At 30.2% G+C, this 16,994-nt stretch overlaps 3 protein-coding genes across 5 annotated transcripts; all 3 read right to left on the bottom strand.

Annotated features, from left to right (window-relative positions):
• Positions 1 to 4,821: 4,821 nt before the first annotated feature.
• On the bottom strand, positions 4,822 to 8,764 carry LOC109807656 (beta-glucosidase 46). Of its 2 annotated transcripts, XM_083075896.1 has the most exons (12): positions 8,511 to 8,763; positions 8,366 to 8,432; positions 8,208 to 8,266; positions 7,965 to 8,040; positions 7,770 to 7,844; positions 7,592 to 7,679; positions 7,200 to 7,452; positions 6,889 to 7,004; positions 5,966 to 6,221; positions 5,776 to 5,878; positions 5,600 to 5,708; positions 4,822 to 5,302 (listed from the first exon to the last, which is right to left on the bottom strand). In XM_083075896.1, exons 1-12 carry the CDS (start codon positions 8,661 to 8,663, stop codon positions 5,083 to 5,085), a joined length of 1,575 nt encoding a protein of 524 aa, XP_082932022.1. In that variant the 5' UTR covers positions 8,664 to 8,763; the 3' UTR covers positions 4,822 to 5,082. The 2 variants fall into 2 exon arrangements, with proteins under 2 accessions (XP_082932022.1, XP_082932023.1); XM_083075897.1 differs by lacking the exons at positions 6,889 to 7,004; positions 7,200 to 7,452 and having other exon boundaries at positions 8,511 to 8,764.
• An 899-nt stretch (positions 8,765 to 9,663) lies between these two features.
• On the bottom strand, positions 9,664 to 14,406 carry LOC145958455 (glucose-6-phosphate/phosphate translocator 2, chloroplastic-like). 2 transcript variants are annotated; one of them, XM_083075899.1, is made up of 6 exons: positions 13,322 to 14,406; positions 12,451 to 12,950; positions 11,675 to 11,900; positions 11,282 to 11,504; positions 10,532 to 10,745; positions 9,664 to 9,997 (listed from the first exon to the last, which is right to left on the bottom strand). In XM_083075899.1, exons 2-6 carry the CDS (start codon positions 12,934 to 12,936, stop codon positions 9,986 to 9,988), a joined length of 1,161 nt encoding a protein of 386 aa, XP_082932025.1. In that variant the 5' UTR covers positions 12,937 to 12,950; positions 13,322 to 14,406; the 3' UTR covers positions 9,664 to 9,985. The 2 variants fall into 2 exon arrangements, with proteins under 2 accessions (XP_082932025.1, XP_082932024.1); XM_083075898.1 differs by lacking the exon at positions 13,322 to 14,406 and having other exon boundaries at positions 12,451 to 13,233.
• A 239-nt stretch (positions 14,407 to 14,645) lies between these two features.
• LOC109808983 (uncharacterized) lies at positions 14,646 to 16,470 on the bottom strand. The gene is made up of 6 exons (XM_020372188.3): positions 16,322 to 16,470; positions 16,088 to 16,138; positions 15,941 to 15,959; positions 15,331 to 15,411; positions 15,121 to 15,225; positions 14,646 to 15,049 (listed from the first exon to the last, which is right to left on the bottom strand). Exons 2-6 carry the CDS (start codon positions 16,090 to 16,092, stop codon positions 14,933 to 14,935), a joined length of 327 nt encoding a protein of 108 aa, XP_020227777.1. The 5' UTR covers positions 16,093 to 16,138; positions 16,322 to 16,470; the 3' UTR covers positions 14,646 to 14,932.
• Between the last annotated feature and the right edge of the window lie 524 nt (positions 16,471 to 16,994).

Raw genomic sequence — 16,994 nt, 5'->3', positions numbered from 1 at the left:
GTTCCCCGGGAACCGAATTCTGAGTTAGTTTTAATTTTTTTTTTTTCGTGTCTGTGGCCCATTTTGGGCAAATGCTGGAAGTGGAACGGCCCGTTCCGGAAGCAGAACGGGTCGTTCTGCGTAAAGATACAGCGTCTTTTTTTTGAATCTGGAACGGCCCTGTAACGACCCGTTCCAAAACCAGAACGGCCCGTTCTTAACCCGTTTTAATTTAAAAAAAAGACTCTGTTTCTTTAAGCAGAACGGCCAGTTCTGCTTCCGGAACGGGTCGTTCCACTTCCAGCATTTGCCCAAAATGGGCCACAAACACGAAAAAAAAAAAATTTAAAAAAAAGTTTGAAGCTTAGAATTCGGTTCCCGGGGAATCGAATTCCGAGCATGAACAGTAAACAGGTCTACTCCTGTAAATAAACTTGCACAGGTGTCATTTTTGTAATTTAAAAAAAAAAATATTATTTAAGTAAAAATTTCAGATAGAACAGCCGTGGTGTGAAAAAAGTTCCAAACAAATTCTAAATTATATGTGGTTATTTTAATGAATTAATCACTAATATATTATTAATATAATTTTTTTTATATTATCAATTAATTATATTTCTTATTTATGCTATGTCACTGTTAAAAATAAATGTGTTTACAGTGACATAGAACAATTAAGAGATATAATTGGTTGTCAGTATAAATTTTTTTTACACTAGCAGTGTATAAGTGATTAACTCTATTTTAATTGATTTGTCAATTTTTTATGAGTTAATCATCGATACACTGCTAGTGTAAAGTTTTTTTATACTGATAACCAATGAAATTTTTTAAATTATTTTATTTTATTTTTATTTCATTAAATAAGTAACTGACATGGTACTGTTAAAAGATCTGATTATATAGGTGATTAACTCATTTTTTATTGGATGAATAGGTAGTGAGACATGATTTCAATCACCAAACACACTGTAAAATTACTTTATATTTTTTAAACAATTTTTTTTTAAGAATGAGGTTTTAAAGAAAATTTATAAATATAATCAATTATTTTTTTTACACCATATTCAATTATTATTTACGATTTCCAAAAATAGTATATATTTGCGGTTAATCACTATCAAAAGATCTAATAACTTGTCAATACATTTTCATGATTTTGTTTTATTTTCACTTATTTATTAATTATAATTTAAGATCTATTTCAAAGAAAAAACATCATAGATTAATCATGAAAACAAGAACTAATTAATTTTTAAAATGTTAATAATTTATTAGCAATTAAAATCATAATGGTCATATTATTATATCTCTAAAAAATTAGTATTAATTAGACTTTAAAAATTATAATTAATTAAATAATAGTTTTTATAGATACTTTTAAATCAAATTTAAAAATAAAGTTATTTTAACCTTTTAAATGTACACAGTTGCTATAAATATACAATAAGTCAATAAAAACTATACCATTTTTTTTCATTATGTAGGCTCAATTTTATAATTAAATAAGGGTTAGATATATTTAAAGTCTTTCAAATTTAAAGTAAAAACATCATATTAAACTTAGTTAATATTGTATAACTGTCACAATCTGTCACTTTCAAATATATTATTAGTGATTTAAGGAATTAAAACAATATTTTTTAAAATTATAGAAATTAAAAACAATAATTTTAAATTTAAGATATTAAAAATATATTTAAACTGTTAAATAATGTTACGATATTCTATTAAATCATGTACATAATTTTTTTTAACATTTGTCTAATTTAATTTTTAGGTATTATTAATATGAAAAAACATAATAGGTATGATTTTTAAAAAAATATAATATAAATAAATTTATTGTATATAACAATTCGTAATTATATAATAATATAAAATTATTTACATTACAAAAAAAATACCATATACTTACAGATGTTTTGTTCTTACATACAAATGTGTGTAAAATAAAAAACTACTTTTATATATAAATATTTAATATAAATAAAATTTAAATACTTATATTTATAATTTTTTATTGTAGGTAAAATTTAAAAAGTTATTTTTACGCTACAATTCACATAAAAGATGGATACTTCCTCTGTGAGTATGCCAATTTTTAATTTTCTTCATTGCCTTTTAACACTTGAACTACACTCTTACATACTTATTATGTATTGTATATATGTATTACAAAATGAGAAGTTTCACGTCTAGTATTGTCTTTAGAAAGTAGTTTATATATCAAGTTATAAATAATATAAATATATAAAGAGACTAATAATAGTGAAAATTTGTGTCCATGTATATGAGTCAAGTGAGTATATTGTAATGATATTCTTGTTGTATCCTAGGAGTAGAGATGTTTACGAGTCTTTAAATTTTTTAAAAATTCAAATTAAATTAATTCTTGATCGACTTTTTAGAAAACGAATTCGTTTGGAATTTTTGTACATCTCTACTAAGAATAGAGCTGTTCATAAATCAAATTTTTAAAAAAATTAAAATTAAACTAATTAAGAGTTAATTATCCATATACTGCTTGTGTAAAAAATTTTATACTAACAACTAATCATATCTTTTAAATTATTTTATTTTATTTTAATTTCATTAAATAAGCAAATGACATGATACTATTAAAAAATATGATTGATTATCGGTGTAAAAAATTTTCACTGACAGTGTATAAGTGATTAACTCTTAAACTAATTCTCAATCCATTTTATAAAAAATATATCAGTTTATATTTTTTTTGAATATCTCTATTATTTGTTTTGAATTTTTTACACACTCCTATTAAAAAAACTTGATAAGTTTTACTAGTTGATATGCAAAATAAAATACAACCTTTTATCTCATCTTGCAATAGATATAAACAAGAAAATTTCATCTTCAAAATGAAAGAAAGAATTAAATAACGCTAGATTTTGATGAATCCAACATGGGACGAAATATAAAAATTCAATACTAAGTGTACTATATAAATAATTAGATATGACCTTCATTATGTAGTACAGACGCACATTGGAACAAGAAAATTATATGTGCAACATATTTATACCATAAACTATACTCCCTATTAGCTTATTTATAAATAAGTAGATAATCATATAGAATTTCAGGGCAACTGATCAGCTAACGAGCCAATGAACAATTATCTGAAACAGCCAATAAAGATGAATCTAGGTATCCCTTCGCCTCATGTTATTTTTTCACGCTTAACTAAGCAACACATTCCTTATCTCGAGAGTTATTTCCCCCCTCATAAATATGATCTATACTAATTCTAAAATTGATAATTAAAAATTAATTTATATGTGAGATTTAATTTTATTAATTAAATATTATTTTAATAAAAATAAGAATCAAATTTGAGAGTATCAAATTTATCTTTTATAACATAGGACAAATCTTATAATCATTGGAATAAGAATATCCTAAGAAGAGAGTCGGATATTTTCTTAGTATTTAATTTTGTTCTCTGCAACTAAAAACTCCTTTTTTTACTACGTATTCAGATATTGTCTCATGGTCATGTTCATATTTTGTATATGGAGAAACCCATACAATCAAGTGAAACTCATGCAATTTGAAGCCTTAGACATGAAATTCTAACTATGTTTCCTTCATTTATTGTATTTGAACATGAGATTTTGCTTAACGAATTAAGGCATATGATATATATCTATATATATATATATATATATATATTTATTTATTTTATTTTTATTTTTTTTATATATATTTATAAAATTATCATATACTTATTTTTTTAAGAATTTAATTAAATATAGACAACTTTTAGTAACTTATTGAGTAAAGGTACACAAATATAATTATCAACTAGTGTAATAACTTTATAATGTTTAACTTTTTAAATTTATTATTATTTTAATGTATTTTTTAAATTTATAACATGTTAGTTAGTTCCAGTCTTAGCATATAATTTTTTAAATCTATTTTTAAATTTATTATAAATTTATTATAAATTTTGTATTTTTAATGTAGTGAAATTCACGTAGGTATGAGTTGAGTTGGTTTCGGTTTAGAAAATATTTAGAATCTAAATCCATTAATATTAATTAATTTGTGTTGGACCAGATTTCAATTTTTTTAATAGCATACATTTAAAGAATTACAATATCATTAGTTATATAATAATATATAATTGAGATATTTTAAAATTTAAATTATTTTTTTATAATATATAATAGTATATTATTATTTCAGTAAAAAAATTGTATATTATCATTATATAAAATTGTCATTTGATCACATATTACTATATTGTCATTTTATCATATATTAGTATATTTGATAATCATCTTATAATTCACATTAAAGTTAACTAACTCAATTGGTTGAACAATTTGACTTATTATTATTATTATGATATTTTTATGAGTTTAATATGATAATAAATATACGGATTTAGAAATTCATTTTGGACCATTAAATCTTCTCAAGTTATTTCTTTTTAAGAACTATAAAGATTTGTACTAAAATAATGGATGACAAAAAGAACAACAAATCTTAAACATATAACAAATCTTGAAAAACTATTTTTGCAATTCCTAATAAAATCCATCCACATTAAGATTACTTATTAATATCACTCCTATAAAGTTTTATCATGTTTAAGAATCGATATCAATAATCATTTATAAATATCATCTTCTTTAATTAATCAAGGTACCATTTTATGAATAAAATCATAATATCTTAACAAATACTAAAATAAATAATATCTTAAATAGAGTATATTAATTATGTCACTTCACTTAACATCATTATAGTTGTGAACTCCATTAGTAAGGAGTTCTATTCCCATTTATAAAAGAAAAATAAAACAGAAAATTAATTCAAATAATTATAGATAATTGGAGTATTTGGATCAAATGGTTTCTCTCCAAATACCAATCCAATCCGCTACTTGATTTAATAGTTTAGAATTCGGATAATTACATAAAATTTGATGCAAATTACTGTGATGTCCTTGCTATCCTGTTCAAGTCCGAACAGGTGGATCAAATCTAAAGATTCCAAAGAGTAATCATGATGTATTTCACTGCAAATTAATCCGAGTTTTTCATTTTAGGGTCTGGACTTACTAAGGTTCTAAGCTTGGTATTTGCCTTCTATTGTTTGTTCGGCCACAATGCTCTCGGTTGTATACTTTTCAATGAAATGTTTGTACCAACTTGCTGAGGATTTTGGGGTTTTCTTCAGTGTGGCGAAATCAACGTGGTGAAGTCCAAATCTCAATGAAAACCCAAATTTCCACTCAAAGTTGTCGAGCAAGGACCAGGCAAAGTAACCTCTCACATCTGCTCCTTCCCTGATCACATCAACAACACACAAATACTTAGGTCCAAGGTCAAGGATAAAAAATAAGAGTTAATCACGGCTGGTGTGAAGCTTTTTTACACCGGCAACCAATCAGATATGTTAATAGTGTCTTTTTTATTTTAATTTAATTAAATGAGTAAATGACATGATATTATTGATTTCTAGTATAAAAAAACTTTACACTAACAGTGTATAAGTGATTAACTCAAAGAATAATGTCATGATTTATTTATCTATTCTTATTCTTATATGGGTGGATATATATGTTGTTGTATATAGTGCGTACCTTATTGCTGCCATTAGGTTATCTAAGTGACCAGACATGTACTCTATTCTCTTAAAATCATTAAGATATTCTTCCTCGGTAAGATCTGGATCATTCAAATTGCCATATCCTACAAAAGGTTGGGTAGTCAGAAACGCTCAGAGACTCAATGAAAGGTGTTAACGTGCTTTGCATACCATTTTCGGTGATGAACATTGGAGTGTTATTATATCTGTCTTTTAGATAGATAAGAATTTTCTTCATGCCTTGTGGATAAACGTTGAGCCAATCACATGGAGTCTACATAAGAATACCAATTTCCATTAAACCTGCTTGGTTATGCAAGGTTAAAATATGAGGATCATAAAAAAAAGTTTAAGTACTTACAAGCTCTCCAATTGGGACACCGTTTTTTAGTGAAGTTTGTTGATATAAACCCTCTGTTCTGGTGACTCCTTGCCCAGATTCACACACGGTTGATATGCAGTCTCGGACATAGTAACTTGCATAGTGGTTTATGCCAATGAAATCCAGTCCTCTCCTCAATTTAGCTTTGTCATTGCTGGAAAATTTAGGTAAGATGGTTCCTAGAATCATCTCCATCTCTTTTGGGTACTTACCGAACAAGATTGGATCCAATATCCTGCATCATTATAGTGGAATTTTTATTTCTATACGATAGAATCAAATGTCATACCAGCATTGCATGGCAGTTGAATTAGCTGTGAACAATATTAGAGATACTAGATATTGATTTAGTTTGTTATAATTAGGTAGTTAGATTGTTAGCAGTTGGACTCCCTCTTGTATATAAAGCTAGATGGATTCTCAATTGTATTTCCTTTCTCATTTTGTCAATGATTAACGATCTGATTTTGAGTTCGACAGGAATGGATCTGGCAAAAAAATGAGACAGAATATGTATTTCAGAATAAACCATCTGAGCATGAGGGAAAATGTGATAGAAAGTAGAGAATGAAGAGAATTAAAAGGAAAAGAGATAGAAGGTAGGAGAAAAAGATTTCCCTCAACTTTTAGAAGAAAAGGATGTCAAGGCTCTGATACCAAGTTGAGAAACTTGGTAAAGCCCAAGAAGAGAGGAATTCAAAGAATTAGACAGAATATCAGAACTTCTATTATTAGTAAAATGAGGAAGAAGATAGAATTGAGAATCCTCCTAGTTTTATATACAAGAGAGAGTTCAACTAACTAACTACTAAGAATCTACCAAACTAACTATAAGTCTATAACCTACTAAATCAATCTATCGATCTCTAATATCTGTCATAAACATTGATGAAATTTTTTACCATTTAATGTTGAATGATTGTGCTCTTTCAGTGGCCAATTTATCTTCTGTGGAATTGCTTAACGGCTCAAACCAGTCACAGTGTAGGACAATGCCTATTTTCCCCCCTTGCTCAGTCTGGATATGGCATTTATAATAGAGCAAGTTTATAATGTTTTGGATGAGTTTCCGTACCACTTTTAACTTCGATTCGTAAAGCCAGCATCGCAATTCATTGCTTAAATGGAAATTTAACAGATTTGCGTCCCTACCTAGAATGCTTCGATATTTTTTTTAATAGGGGTTGTTAGTGTCATGTTCTAACCAAATTACCTGGTATTTGTTTCTATACATATCAACTACAGCTGCATGTGATAGGATCATATTATGGGCTGCCACAAAAGGTTCTTTCTCTGAATCTCCCTCATTGCAATCTCCAAATTTGCTAGAGCAACGGCATGGTGGGAATATACCTATACGATAGGCAAGTGGGACTATATAATTTGGCTCATTGAAGGTGACCCAATACTTGACTCTGTCACCCAAGTATTTAAAACAGATATCCGCAAAGAATTTAAAATCTTCCCTGCAAATATCAAAATATGTTTGATCATGTCAAAGCCAAAATCTCCTAGGAAAGATGTTTGCTATCTAGTACATGTGGAACTATGGCAATTGTATTGAAATCTAAGCAATCAAAATAAATTGGGGAAGTGGTTGCTTACTGTGATTGGGGACTTAACCAAGCTCCGTATCTGTCTTCAAGCTCTTGAGGGATGTCAAAGTGAAATAATGTTACAAACGGTTGGATACCTGCGAATTGCATAGTTGACAACAAATGCAGGTCAAAGAAATTGAAATTGTTTGTCTTGCAAGCCATAGCATAGGAAAATTTAAATCAACCTTTGAGTAGCAACGCATTTATAAGTTTGTTATAGTAGTTGATACCCGCCAAGTTGACTTCTCCAAATCTACCTTCTGCTCACAATCATCGAAAATTCTGCTTGTGAATTAACTAATGCTGGTACTTAGTAATAGTATCTTCTAAGCTGATAACAGTCAGAATTTATTTTTAAAACAAGAAGCCAAGAAGCATACCTGGTAGAATTCTTGCCCATGATATTGAAAACCGGTAGCTGTTGACTTTTATAGCTTTCATTAGATCAATATCCTCCTGTTTTTATTACAAATTGAAATTGGGAACATCTTTTAAAATTTGCTCTAACACTAAGACATCTTCTGAAAATTTTCGTACACAAACATGTCATAGTACATACAAATTTATGTGCAAAAATAGATACGATTTAATAAATGTGATGTATAGAATTGAATTGTGTTTACCAGATAGCGATGGTATTGATCAACAGCAACATCACCATTACTTCCATCATCTATACTACCTGCAATATATGGACTTACGAAAGTTGAAGCTTGAACAATATGTAAAACTAAGAAAAAAGAATACAAAAAAGTGGTTTGTGAACTGTTGATATGATCACCTGGTTTGTGAGTGAAGACATCCCAGTTGCTCATCCCTTTGCCGTCACTCAAGTAAGCTCCTTCATACTATGAAGAATAATGGGATTCGTTAATATGTATGGGAGTAGTGTTTGGACACACACAACAAAGATAAACATGACAAACCTGGTACGAAGAAGAAGCAGTGCCAAAGAGAAAGTAGTTGGGGAAAGATGGAGTTTCATCTAATCCATGTGAGATTGCTGTCAGAGAGGATATGAAGAGAAACAAGACTATCACCATATTCACAAATTTTTTGTGACATGCACAAAACCACATTGCATTGTCCTACTTCTCTTGCAACCTTGTTCTCAATGGAAACATGGAATGTTCTTATTCGTCCCTAGACATACGCATACATAGCATTCCGACAACTGGCTACGCTAACAATAATTGAGAAAGCCATAAATGAACCAAATTGTCAAACCAGCAAGCCCACGAACCAAAAAAAAAAAAAAAAGTGCATGATAAAATTGAAACAAAATATTAATATAATCTTTTAAAACCTTCGTTGAAAAAATTACATAATTATTATAATTTGTAATCATATTTCGATTTTTTTTTGTTAACTACAAATAAACAACCCCTTGCGCGTGATTTATATTTTAGACGACATATGTATAATAACCTCGTATCTTTAAGTAAAATTTAAGTCGAGTTCTAGTGGTTATATTAATGATAATTCGTACAGTAATTTTAATATTTTTAAAGTATTATAGTAATTCATATATTGATATTTCAAATAAATAAATAAACGCATTATCCAAGATGAAGTTATTAGTGATTACCCAGCTTTGGTAGGTTGAAATTTCCCGTCAGTACAGCCGGACCCCAATGTTGATAAGGACCGTATAACAAACTTTTTTTAAATGAAACAACTTTTTGGAATAAAATTTTCAAATTATAAAATGTCTTGTTAATTTTTTTAAAATAATGTTTATAAATTACTATGAAAAAGTTTTAATGGTTTAACAATTCAATATCATGACAAAAATTTATTTATTAATTAATGTTTTAAAAAATATATATATATTTTTTTAATTTTCTTTAGTTAAATATGGAAGAAAAAAAATCTTTCATTATTAATGAAAAATGTTAAGATTAATCTTTATATCAGATACCACTTAAGATAAATTACATTTTATTTTTATAGTTTAAAACTTCTATAACTTATTTTTTCAAAAAAGTGACCAGAATAAGTTTATAAAGTGTTAAATTATACCCTACTAATTTTCTATTTACATCTTGGCCTCCATTCAATCAACATAGACCGAAAGCATTATTGATGGTTGATAGTACGTATTCATGCAATCGAATTACTCTACATGATTACGAAATTAGTCTAGTAACCGTTCATATACTCCCAGCCTCAGCCTCAACATTTAAACATTTTGTGACAGCATTCTCATTCACTGCAATACATGCTTCTCAACCTCGGATTACAGTAAAGAAACAAAAAACTCAACTATTCTACACTGAAAACCAGATCAAATCGTGATAAAAAAAATGCTATAACTAAGGCCTCAAAGAAAGCAGCTTGAAGTGCTGTTGACCACCTTATGTATATATACTTTCTCATTAATATCAATTGTGAATACACCTTACTGTTTAGCCTGCTCAAATAATTAAATTAACAGAAATATATCAGTTGCGTCATAGATATTAGATATCTAATGCAATCCTAATTGAGAAGTAGACAGCTCAATTAAATATTAATGAAGTGCATAGCATAAATAAACATAAACAATAATAATATGGTCACTCATGCAATCACATGTTAGCCATTAAATAATGGAAATACCCAAATGGGAAGCAGCAACAAAGTTAGTAGTGTAAGTTCTCTTGCTCATGAATGAAATTTAAATTCTCTTTAGAAAGTTCATGATAAAGAACACAAAACAACAAGATTTCAATAAGTTTGCTCTGGATGAGTGAGAGATATAACGTTGCAGAACTTCTGTAGGGAGGTGCAATAACTAAATCAGGTCTATTGCATACACTATTACAGACTTGGCTTGCACAAGATTAAATCCTTTAAATTTCACTTACAAGAGGTTAAAGAATAGTGATTGCCATTGAGAGATATGAAAAATTCTCAATCACTGTTTTTAATGTCTCAAAAATAGAAAAAAAAAAACACCACGTACCTGTGAATAGAGGAAGGTGCCAAGAATTGCAATGGCTGCCCCAAGGGCATTGACGGGCTGAATTGGTGTGTGGAAGATAACGATGGAGGAGACAATTACTGAAATTCTCTTCATTGTGTTCCCTATGCTAAATGTTAAGGGAGAAATCTGATCAAGAGACATGTAAGAGACTTGATTGTACAAGTGGTAGAAGACACTCTGAGCAGCTACCCACCTGTAAAAAATTAAAACCAAGTAGTTCATTAATTAAACATTGATTAGTAATCACGAATGATCAGCAAAGCAAGAATTCTTCTAGAACTATCTAAATCAAAACAGGAAAACAATTCTGGTTCATAGAACATTACAAAAGCAATAATAACTTTTAGGGAAAAGAGAGACATCAAGAGCTGTAAATCAGAATTTGTTATTATCAATGTAATAAAATGTATGACGGATCATGCTTTAGGACACAGTCAATATTTGACTTGTTTGAAGTAAATCACCATGCTCATCACACATTATGGAATGGAAGCATATTTCTTATTAAAGAATGTCTCACATTTTAGAAAGTGGTTTCCAATTTCAGGTTTTGAGACCTGTATGTGTCCAGTGTGTGTTCTTAAATATTTATTAAGTCCAATTATAAATACTGATACAGCCTTACAGGAAAAAATCTAAAATTACAGTTCCACAAATATGAAGAGATAAAGGATAGAAAATACAAAATAAATTAACAACATGCTGAGATTAGTAGATTACTCTGCTTACCAGACAAAATTGGGACCAATCTGAGACAAGGCTGTTTGCCAGCCAGCAGCCCACATCTTTGGGCCCTCCACAGCAATGGCAAAAGGTGTGAGAATCAGTAGGGACAATATGGAAAGACAAGCATAGTAGTTCATTCCACTAACAGACATCCCTTTCATTCCCTTCTTTGAGAATATATTCCGAAACACAAAGGCCAAATTGGATATCATAGCCCCCATAAACCCTGAAACATGTCAAGAGGTCTTTTTAGAGCATTGAACTCTCGCAAATATTGATGAACCAATTACAAATTCAACATCCTATCAATCCTGTCCTCTATAAGAGAACATAGTTACTGTTAGTCAGCATCTGAGTTTCAACCATGTAATTAATTCAATCAGTAAATAGCTTTACCAATCATATTGAAATTGAGCTCCGTCACAGCAGCAAGTGCACAACCTCCTATAATTGGCACAAGTGACAGGTAAACCTGCAAAGGGAATGCTTCCCCTAGCAAGAATCTTGATACGAGGACACTGAATGCAGGCTCTCCACTCTTGATGATGTGAGTAAATGAAACAGCGACTTTGGACATACTCACCGTGGCTGCAACATGCCCAATTGTGTGTGCCACCGCAACCTGCGCACCCAAAATTTGAAATTCCCTAATGAGTACTAACTAAAAGGGTTTGACCATTATAATTTTCATACACCCTAATCTCTTCACTGTCTTGCCTCGTGTAATGCAAATACCGCAAATTCAAGATTTTGGTCATGATTAGATAAACTTTTTCATGTGAAAAAAAAAAAAAAAGATAAAACAACTTATGCACCTCATGTAAGTTTCTTTCATGAGTTGAAAACAACTTATACACATCAGCTTTTAGAGTAATTAGAGTCTATTTGGATACAAATTAAAAGTGTTTTTTTGAGAGCTTTTTTATTGAATATTTCTGTTTTTTTTTTTTTGGTAGAGAAACTCTCAAAAGATTTTTTAAACTTGTATAGTTGTATCTAAACATGCTCTTAATTGAGAGAACTTCTATTAAAATTAAGTATAAGTTAATTTTAACTTGATAAAAGAAGATCAATTTATTTTACCTTGGTTTTAGAAAAGAACCTATATATCTATCTAAACTTGTAATCTTATAATGATTGGTTGTAAAAAGCAGTAAAATAAAAATGCTTACAGGAAAGAGGGCCTTCCAGAACTCGAAATCAACTTTTGGGACATCAGCAACCCTTGTGGCCCATGAGATTAGCATAATGAGAGAGCCAGCAGCAAGGGACAAAGTGGAAGTAAGCCAGGGGTAAGGAAAAGCATTGAGAACCTTCTTGTTGTATATGTTGAAGACCACATTGAGAGCCCACCAAGTAGCAAAATACAAACCAATTTTGAGCCTCTGAGCTGCCTCAATCCCTGTCTCTTCATCAATGTTAATCTTTAGAGGCTGTGACCTATCTGCTTCATAGGCCTGGCACTCAGTAACCCTCCTTCTGAGTATTGGTGACAATGTGAAGTTGTGAGTGGATGAAATGTAAAGAGGTCTGAGGGAAGAGAAATGGGATTCAGTGCTTTGTTGAACATTGTGAATAGAGGGTAATGTGAAGAGCTGAGGCCTTGGAACATGACTTGAGGAAGCAGGTAATGCTGTGTACTTCACTAAGGACATCATGATGCTGTACTTGGCTGCGTGTGTAAAAGAAAAAGAAAAAGAGCTGAATTTGTAGTTGAGAAATCAACAATGGGGTGGGTATGTGTGTGTTGATAAGATTTATGTATTGGCTTGAAGCTTAAAGTCGCACAATGTGCAAGTGTTTAACGATTATTGCTAGGTAGGCAAATGTAGACAAGTTGAAGCAGTGGTGAGGGAAAAGAGGATATGGTGACATAATCGAAAAGAATGAAGGAGGAAGCGGATTTTCCTAAGCCATTGTATAAGTGGAGTATTTTTTATATCCACAAACTTAATTATGTTTTTGTAGTAAATTGCAAAGCGGAAGATGATTATTAACAGTGCAAGCTCGCAGCGACAAATAGACAAAATTAACTTATGTTACCTTCTCTTCAACCCCACCAAAATGGTCTCTGTTTGTAATTGTATGATTATTAGAATACATTAATTATGCTCAACCTGTTGCTTCTGCCCATTCCTTGCATTGCTACTGCTTCATGGGTCTTGAAATCTGTATCTAAAACGACAAGGAACAACCAACAGGAGTTCATTGATTGAGGGGTGAGAAAAAAAATTAAAAACTTATAAATCTAAAGGAGAAAAAACAGCACTACCTAAAACAAACCTCGTAGCTGTTTTATTTAGATTAGGAATTCACCCTCTCATGTTACACATTTGAGTGTATCACTCTTTTGTTAAAAGTATAAAATTTTAGTTGTAATTTTTTTTTACTTATTTAATTTCTGTAAAGTAAAAGATAGAGATGAAATTTTCATGTGGCAAGATGAAGTGAAAATTTATTCCATTCCCATTTAAATTACGTGTCAACTTGCTCATGTTAAGTAGCACACGCCACAAGGTGACACTGATTAGTGATTACCAAAGCCTTTTCTCTACTACACAAGTTTTTCATGCTTCATGGGACGTTGCATTGAAGGCGACTAGTATAAGCCTATAAGGATACATGTGATTTGGGTTTGGTACAGAGTGGTTTGAAAAGTGCAGCAGTTTTTGTTTGCATTCGAAAAGGGTTCATCTTCATTATCCATATCCACGACAAAAATGTTATTCATTAACCGAATCAAGTTCAGCTTTAGCGTTCAGAATTTCATTATTTTAAAACTAGATAAAAAAAATTGACAAATAATTTAAATTATTTAATAAGAATTCCTTGGGCAATATTTTTAAAAGGAAGCGCCAACTTGAAGGTCCTATGAGGGGTGTTTTTAAACAACTTGACTTCTCTACATCCTCTGATCTTATAAGGATGCAGCAAATGTTCAGTCTCAGAATAAATATCATGAGGATGATTTTGTCGAAGACCAAATTCTTTGGTTAGCGCACTGGATAGAGAACCAAAACTAGATAAATAAAATAGATAGTAAGAGTCTAAGAGAGAATGAGTGATTTAGTAGTTATAAAAATGAAATAATATAAAATAACATCCTTTATTCAATTTATAGACAGTAATAATCTTAATCACTAAAAAAATTTAAGATTAATATTTTATTAAATGCATAATATACTGTGAAAAAATGGAATATTATAAAAAAAAAAATTTATATACTAATACATGCATTATGTAAAGAAATAAGTTCAACAGTGAATTTTCAAAAAATTACTATTATCCAAAAAAGTGAATTAATCGATAACCAAGCATAATTTCACAAGACGTGAAATTGGAAAAAGAAACATGGGGATAAGAGAAATTTACATTTTAAAACTATTCTATTCAATCATTAGATGTACACGTTAATTAGTTAAGTACATAAAAGATCCGGAAGTTGGTTCAAATGTTTAATCGTTGGTGGGAATCATCAAAATACCAACTACATCCTCCGCCAATATCTAAACATCAATAAATTTTAATAGTAGAAATGTCTACATATCCGACTAGCAAGAATTTAACATAACAACAACGTTAAAACTAGAGAGCCAAATACTTGTTCCACAAGGTGATGCTAGCTCAATACTTGTTCTACAAGGTGATGCTAGCTCATTTGGGGTTCCTAAGAACAATAATGACAGAATCTCCACGGAGGAACATTTTGCTGATAAATCTATCCTTGTTCACTGGCTGGGCCTTTTTCTTCCCTTTTCCGGTTTTTGGCACCTAATTGCACACAAATCGCTTAGTTTATGTAACAATTGTAAGGGAAGTAAATATAAAGGACAAAGCCATACCTCAGTCCACATCTCCCTGACATTTTCAAGAACCATGTTGCAGTGCCTATCAAAAGCCCTTACACGACCCAGAAGCTTTTTGTTGTTCCGACAATTTATCAGTACCTGCACAAGTAAAATGTGTAAAACATAACATCTTATACATCTGGACCTGCCTCAGATCCTATCCATAGACCATAGTATAAGTATATCATATAAAAACGTACATACCTGAGTATTATTTTTAACACTCATCATGAGCACAGACAGAGGTCCAGTGTTGAATTCCTCTTCCTCATTCTTACCCGCAGTCTATCAAATGAAGTATGTTAACTTGGCGAAGATATTAAAGCATAGTAAACAAGACTAAAGCACAAAATAATAAAATACATTACAACTGAAAAACCAATTTCACGCTAAAAGAGAAAAGACCAATAATTCCAGCAACAAAGACATTGTTCAATCCACATTACCATCACAAATCATATAATGGAAAGGTAGATATTAAATTTCAAGCTTTGAAATTTAACACACAAAATTTGTATTTGTTCACAACAACCGGACCAATGTAGGGAAAAAAAAATAAAAATTGACACCATATCATAAGCCTAAATTCCTTTCCCTGGCTAGACTGGTTAGTGGTTACATAGGAGTAATGACACAAAACACATGAAAGAAAAAAAAATATTAAGATACTAATTAAAATCAAGCTAAATTGTGCAACACAGATATTGAATTTGCATAAATAGTTAAATTTATCAAATACAGACATTTAGAAACCTAGTTGGGCAGATAGATAGGGAAGAAGAAAAGGAATTATAAATATGCTTAAAGAACTTACATCTTCCTCCATTGGGCGGCTTGAGAAGAGAAAGTAGGGAAAGAAAACAAAAAGTATCAGTACTAAGGAAAAAAAGGCGAAATATTCAATAATAAAACAAGAATAATACAAAAAAGAATTGAGCAGGTAAAGAGTAAGAAGCAATACCTCATTTTAAAAGGAAAGTGCAGTTGAAAAACTCTTCAAGTATACTTAAAACTGAAATAAGAGAAAACATACCGATCAAATGATGAATTGATACAACTAAGAAACTGGGAACCAAGACAGAGAGGCTTGAGTTCAGCTCGGAAGTTATTTTTTGATCACCCTCAGAGATTTTGTGATGACAGTTGAAGAAGCTAAGAAGCATAAATGTTAAAGAAATTAAGAAGAGCATGGTACCTTAGCACCCGATCGACTTTTTTATTGATTTACACGATTGGATCTCTCTGTCAATGGAAAAGGGGTGCTGGGAAGTGGGAACGACCCTACTCCAGCTTCGGGAGTAATCTATAAACCCTAACTTTATTCCCTCCTCTATTTTTTTGGGGGGTTTCAGTTCAAAACTGAATCGGGCCGGGTAGGCCCATTTCCTTTCAGCCCACTACCCTTTACGACTTTGTTTTTACATATATCTTTATATAAAAGAGTCATCTAATATAAATGAAAAAAAAAGAAAAAAAAAAAACTTTTTCCACTAGTATGAAGATAGGAGTTTGACTGTTGGAGCATGCAATGTGTTATTTGAACAATAACATGAGACAATGAATATATATATTTATCGTGATATACTATCTTCGTTATAATCATAATATATAAGTTTTTCTTTTATAACTTTTAATAGGACTCCTTTCAAGTTGCCTCCTGTATTAATTTTTTTATGTTAAAATATCCTTAATTACTTTAAAATTTTCAAAGTTGAAAAAGAATAATGTTATAAATTAGTAAGATAATGTATTCTCTCTCTTGTGAGTAGTGAGGATCGATAAACACACATTAATTAATCAGGTAAAAAAGAGATATGTTGATTACAATAATTTTAAATGTAATTTTAGAAAATAATAGGAGTTGTTAA

This window comes from Cajanus cajan, chromosome 5 (assembly GCF_000230855.2).
Source record: "Cajanus cajan strain Asha chromosome 5, NIPB_CcT2T_4, whole genome shotgun sequence".
Taxonomy (NCBI): domain Eukaryota; kingdom Viridiplantae; phylum Streptophyta; class Magnoliopsida; order Fabales; family Fabaceae; genus Cajanus; species Cajanus cajan.
The sequence above is the reverse complement of the archived record's forward strand: the minus strand, read 5'-3'. Positions and strand labels throughout refer to the sequence as shown.

Coding starts and splice junctions, on each gene's coding strand:
- LOC109808983 (XM_020372188.3), bottom strand. Junction 15,226..15,330: donor GTGTTAAAAATAATACTCAG/GTATGTACGTTT, acceptor TTACTTGTGCAG/GTACTGATAAATTGTCGGAA. Junction 15,050..15,120: donor TCAGGGAGATGTGGACTGAG/GTATGGCTTTGT, acceptor GTGTGCAATTAG/GTGCCAAAAACCGGAAAAGG.
- LOC145958455 (XM_083075899.1), bottom strand. CDS start 12,936: ATGATGTCCTTAGTGAAGTACACAGCATTACCTGCTTCCTCAAGTCAT. Junction 11,901..12,450: donor TCTGGAAGGCCCTCTTTCCT/GTAAGCATTTTT, acceptor TTGGGTGCGCAG/GTTGCGGTGGCACACACAAT. Junction 10,746..11,281: donor ATTGGTCCCAATTTTGTCTG/GTAAGCAGAGTA, acceptor AATTTTTTACAG/GTGGGTAGCTGCTCAGAGTG.
- LOC109807656 (XM_083075896.1), bottom strand. CDS start 8,663: ATGTGGTTTTGTGCATGTCACAAAAAATTTGTGAATATGGTGATAGTC. Junction 5,709..5,775: donor AATGTTCATCACCGAAAATG/GTATGCAAAGCA, acceptor AACCTTTTGTAG/GATATGGCAATTTGAATGAT. Junction 5,303..5,599: donor AACCTAATGGCAGCAATAAG/GTACGCACTATA, acceptor TGATGTGATCAG/GGAAGGAGCAGATGTGAGAG.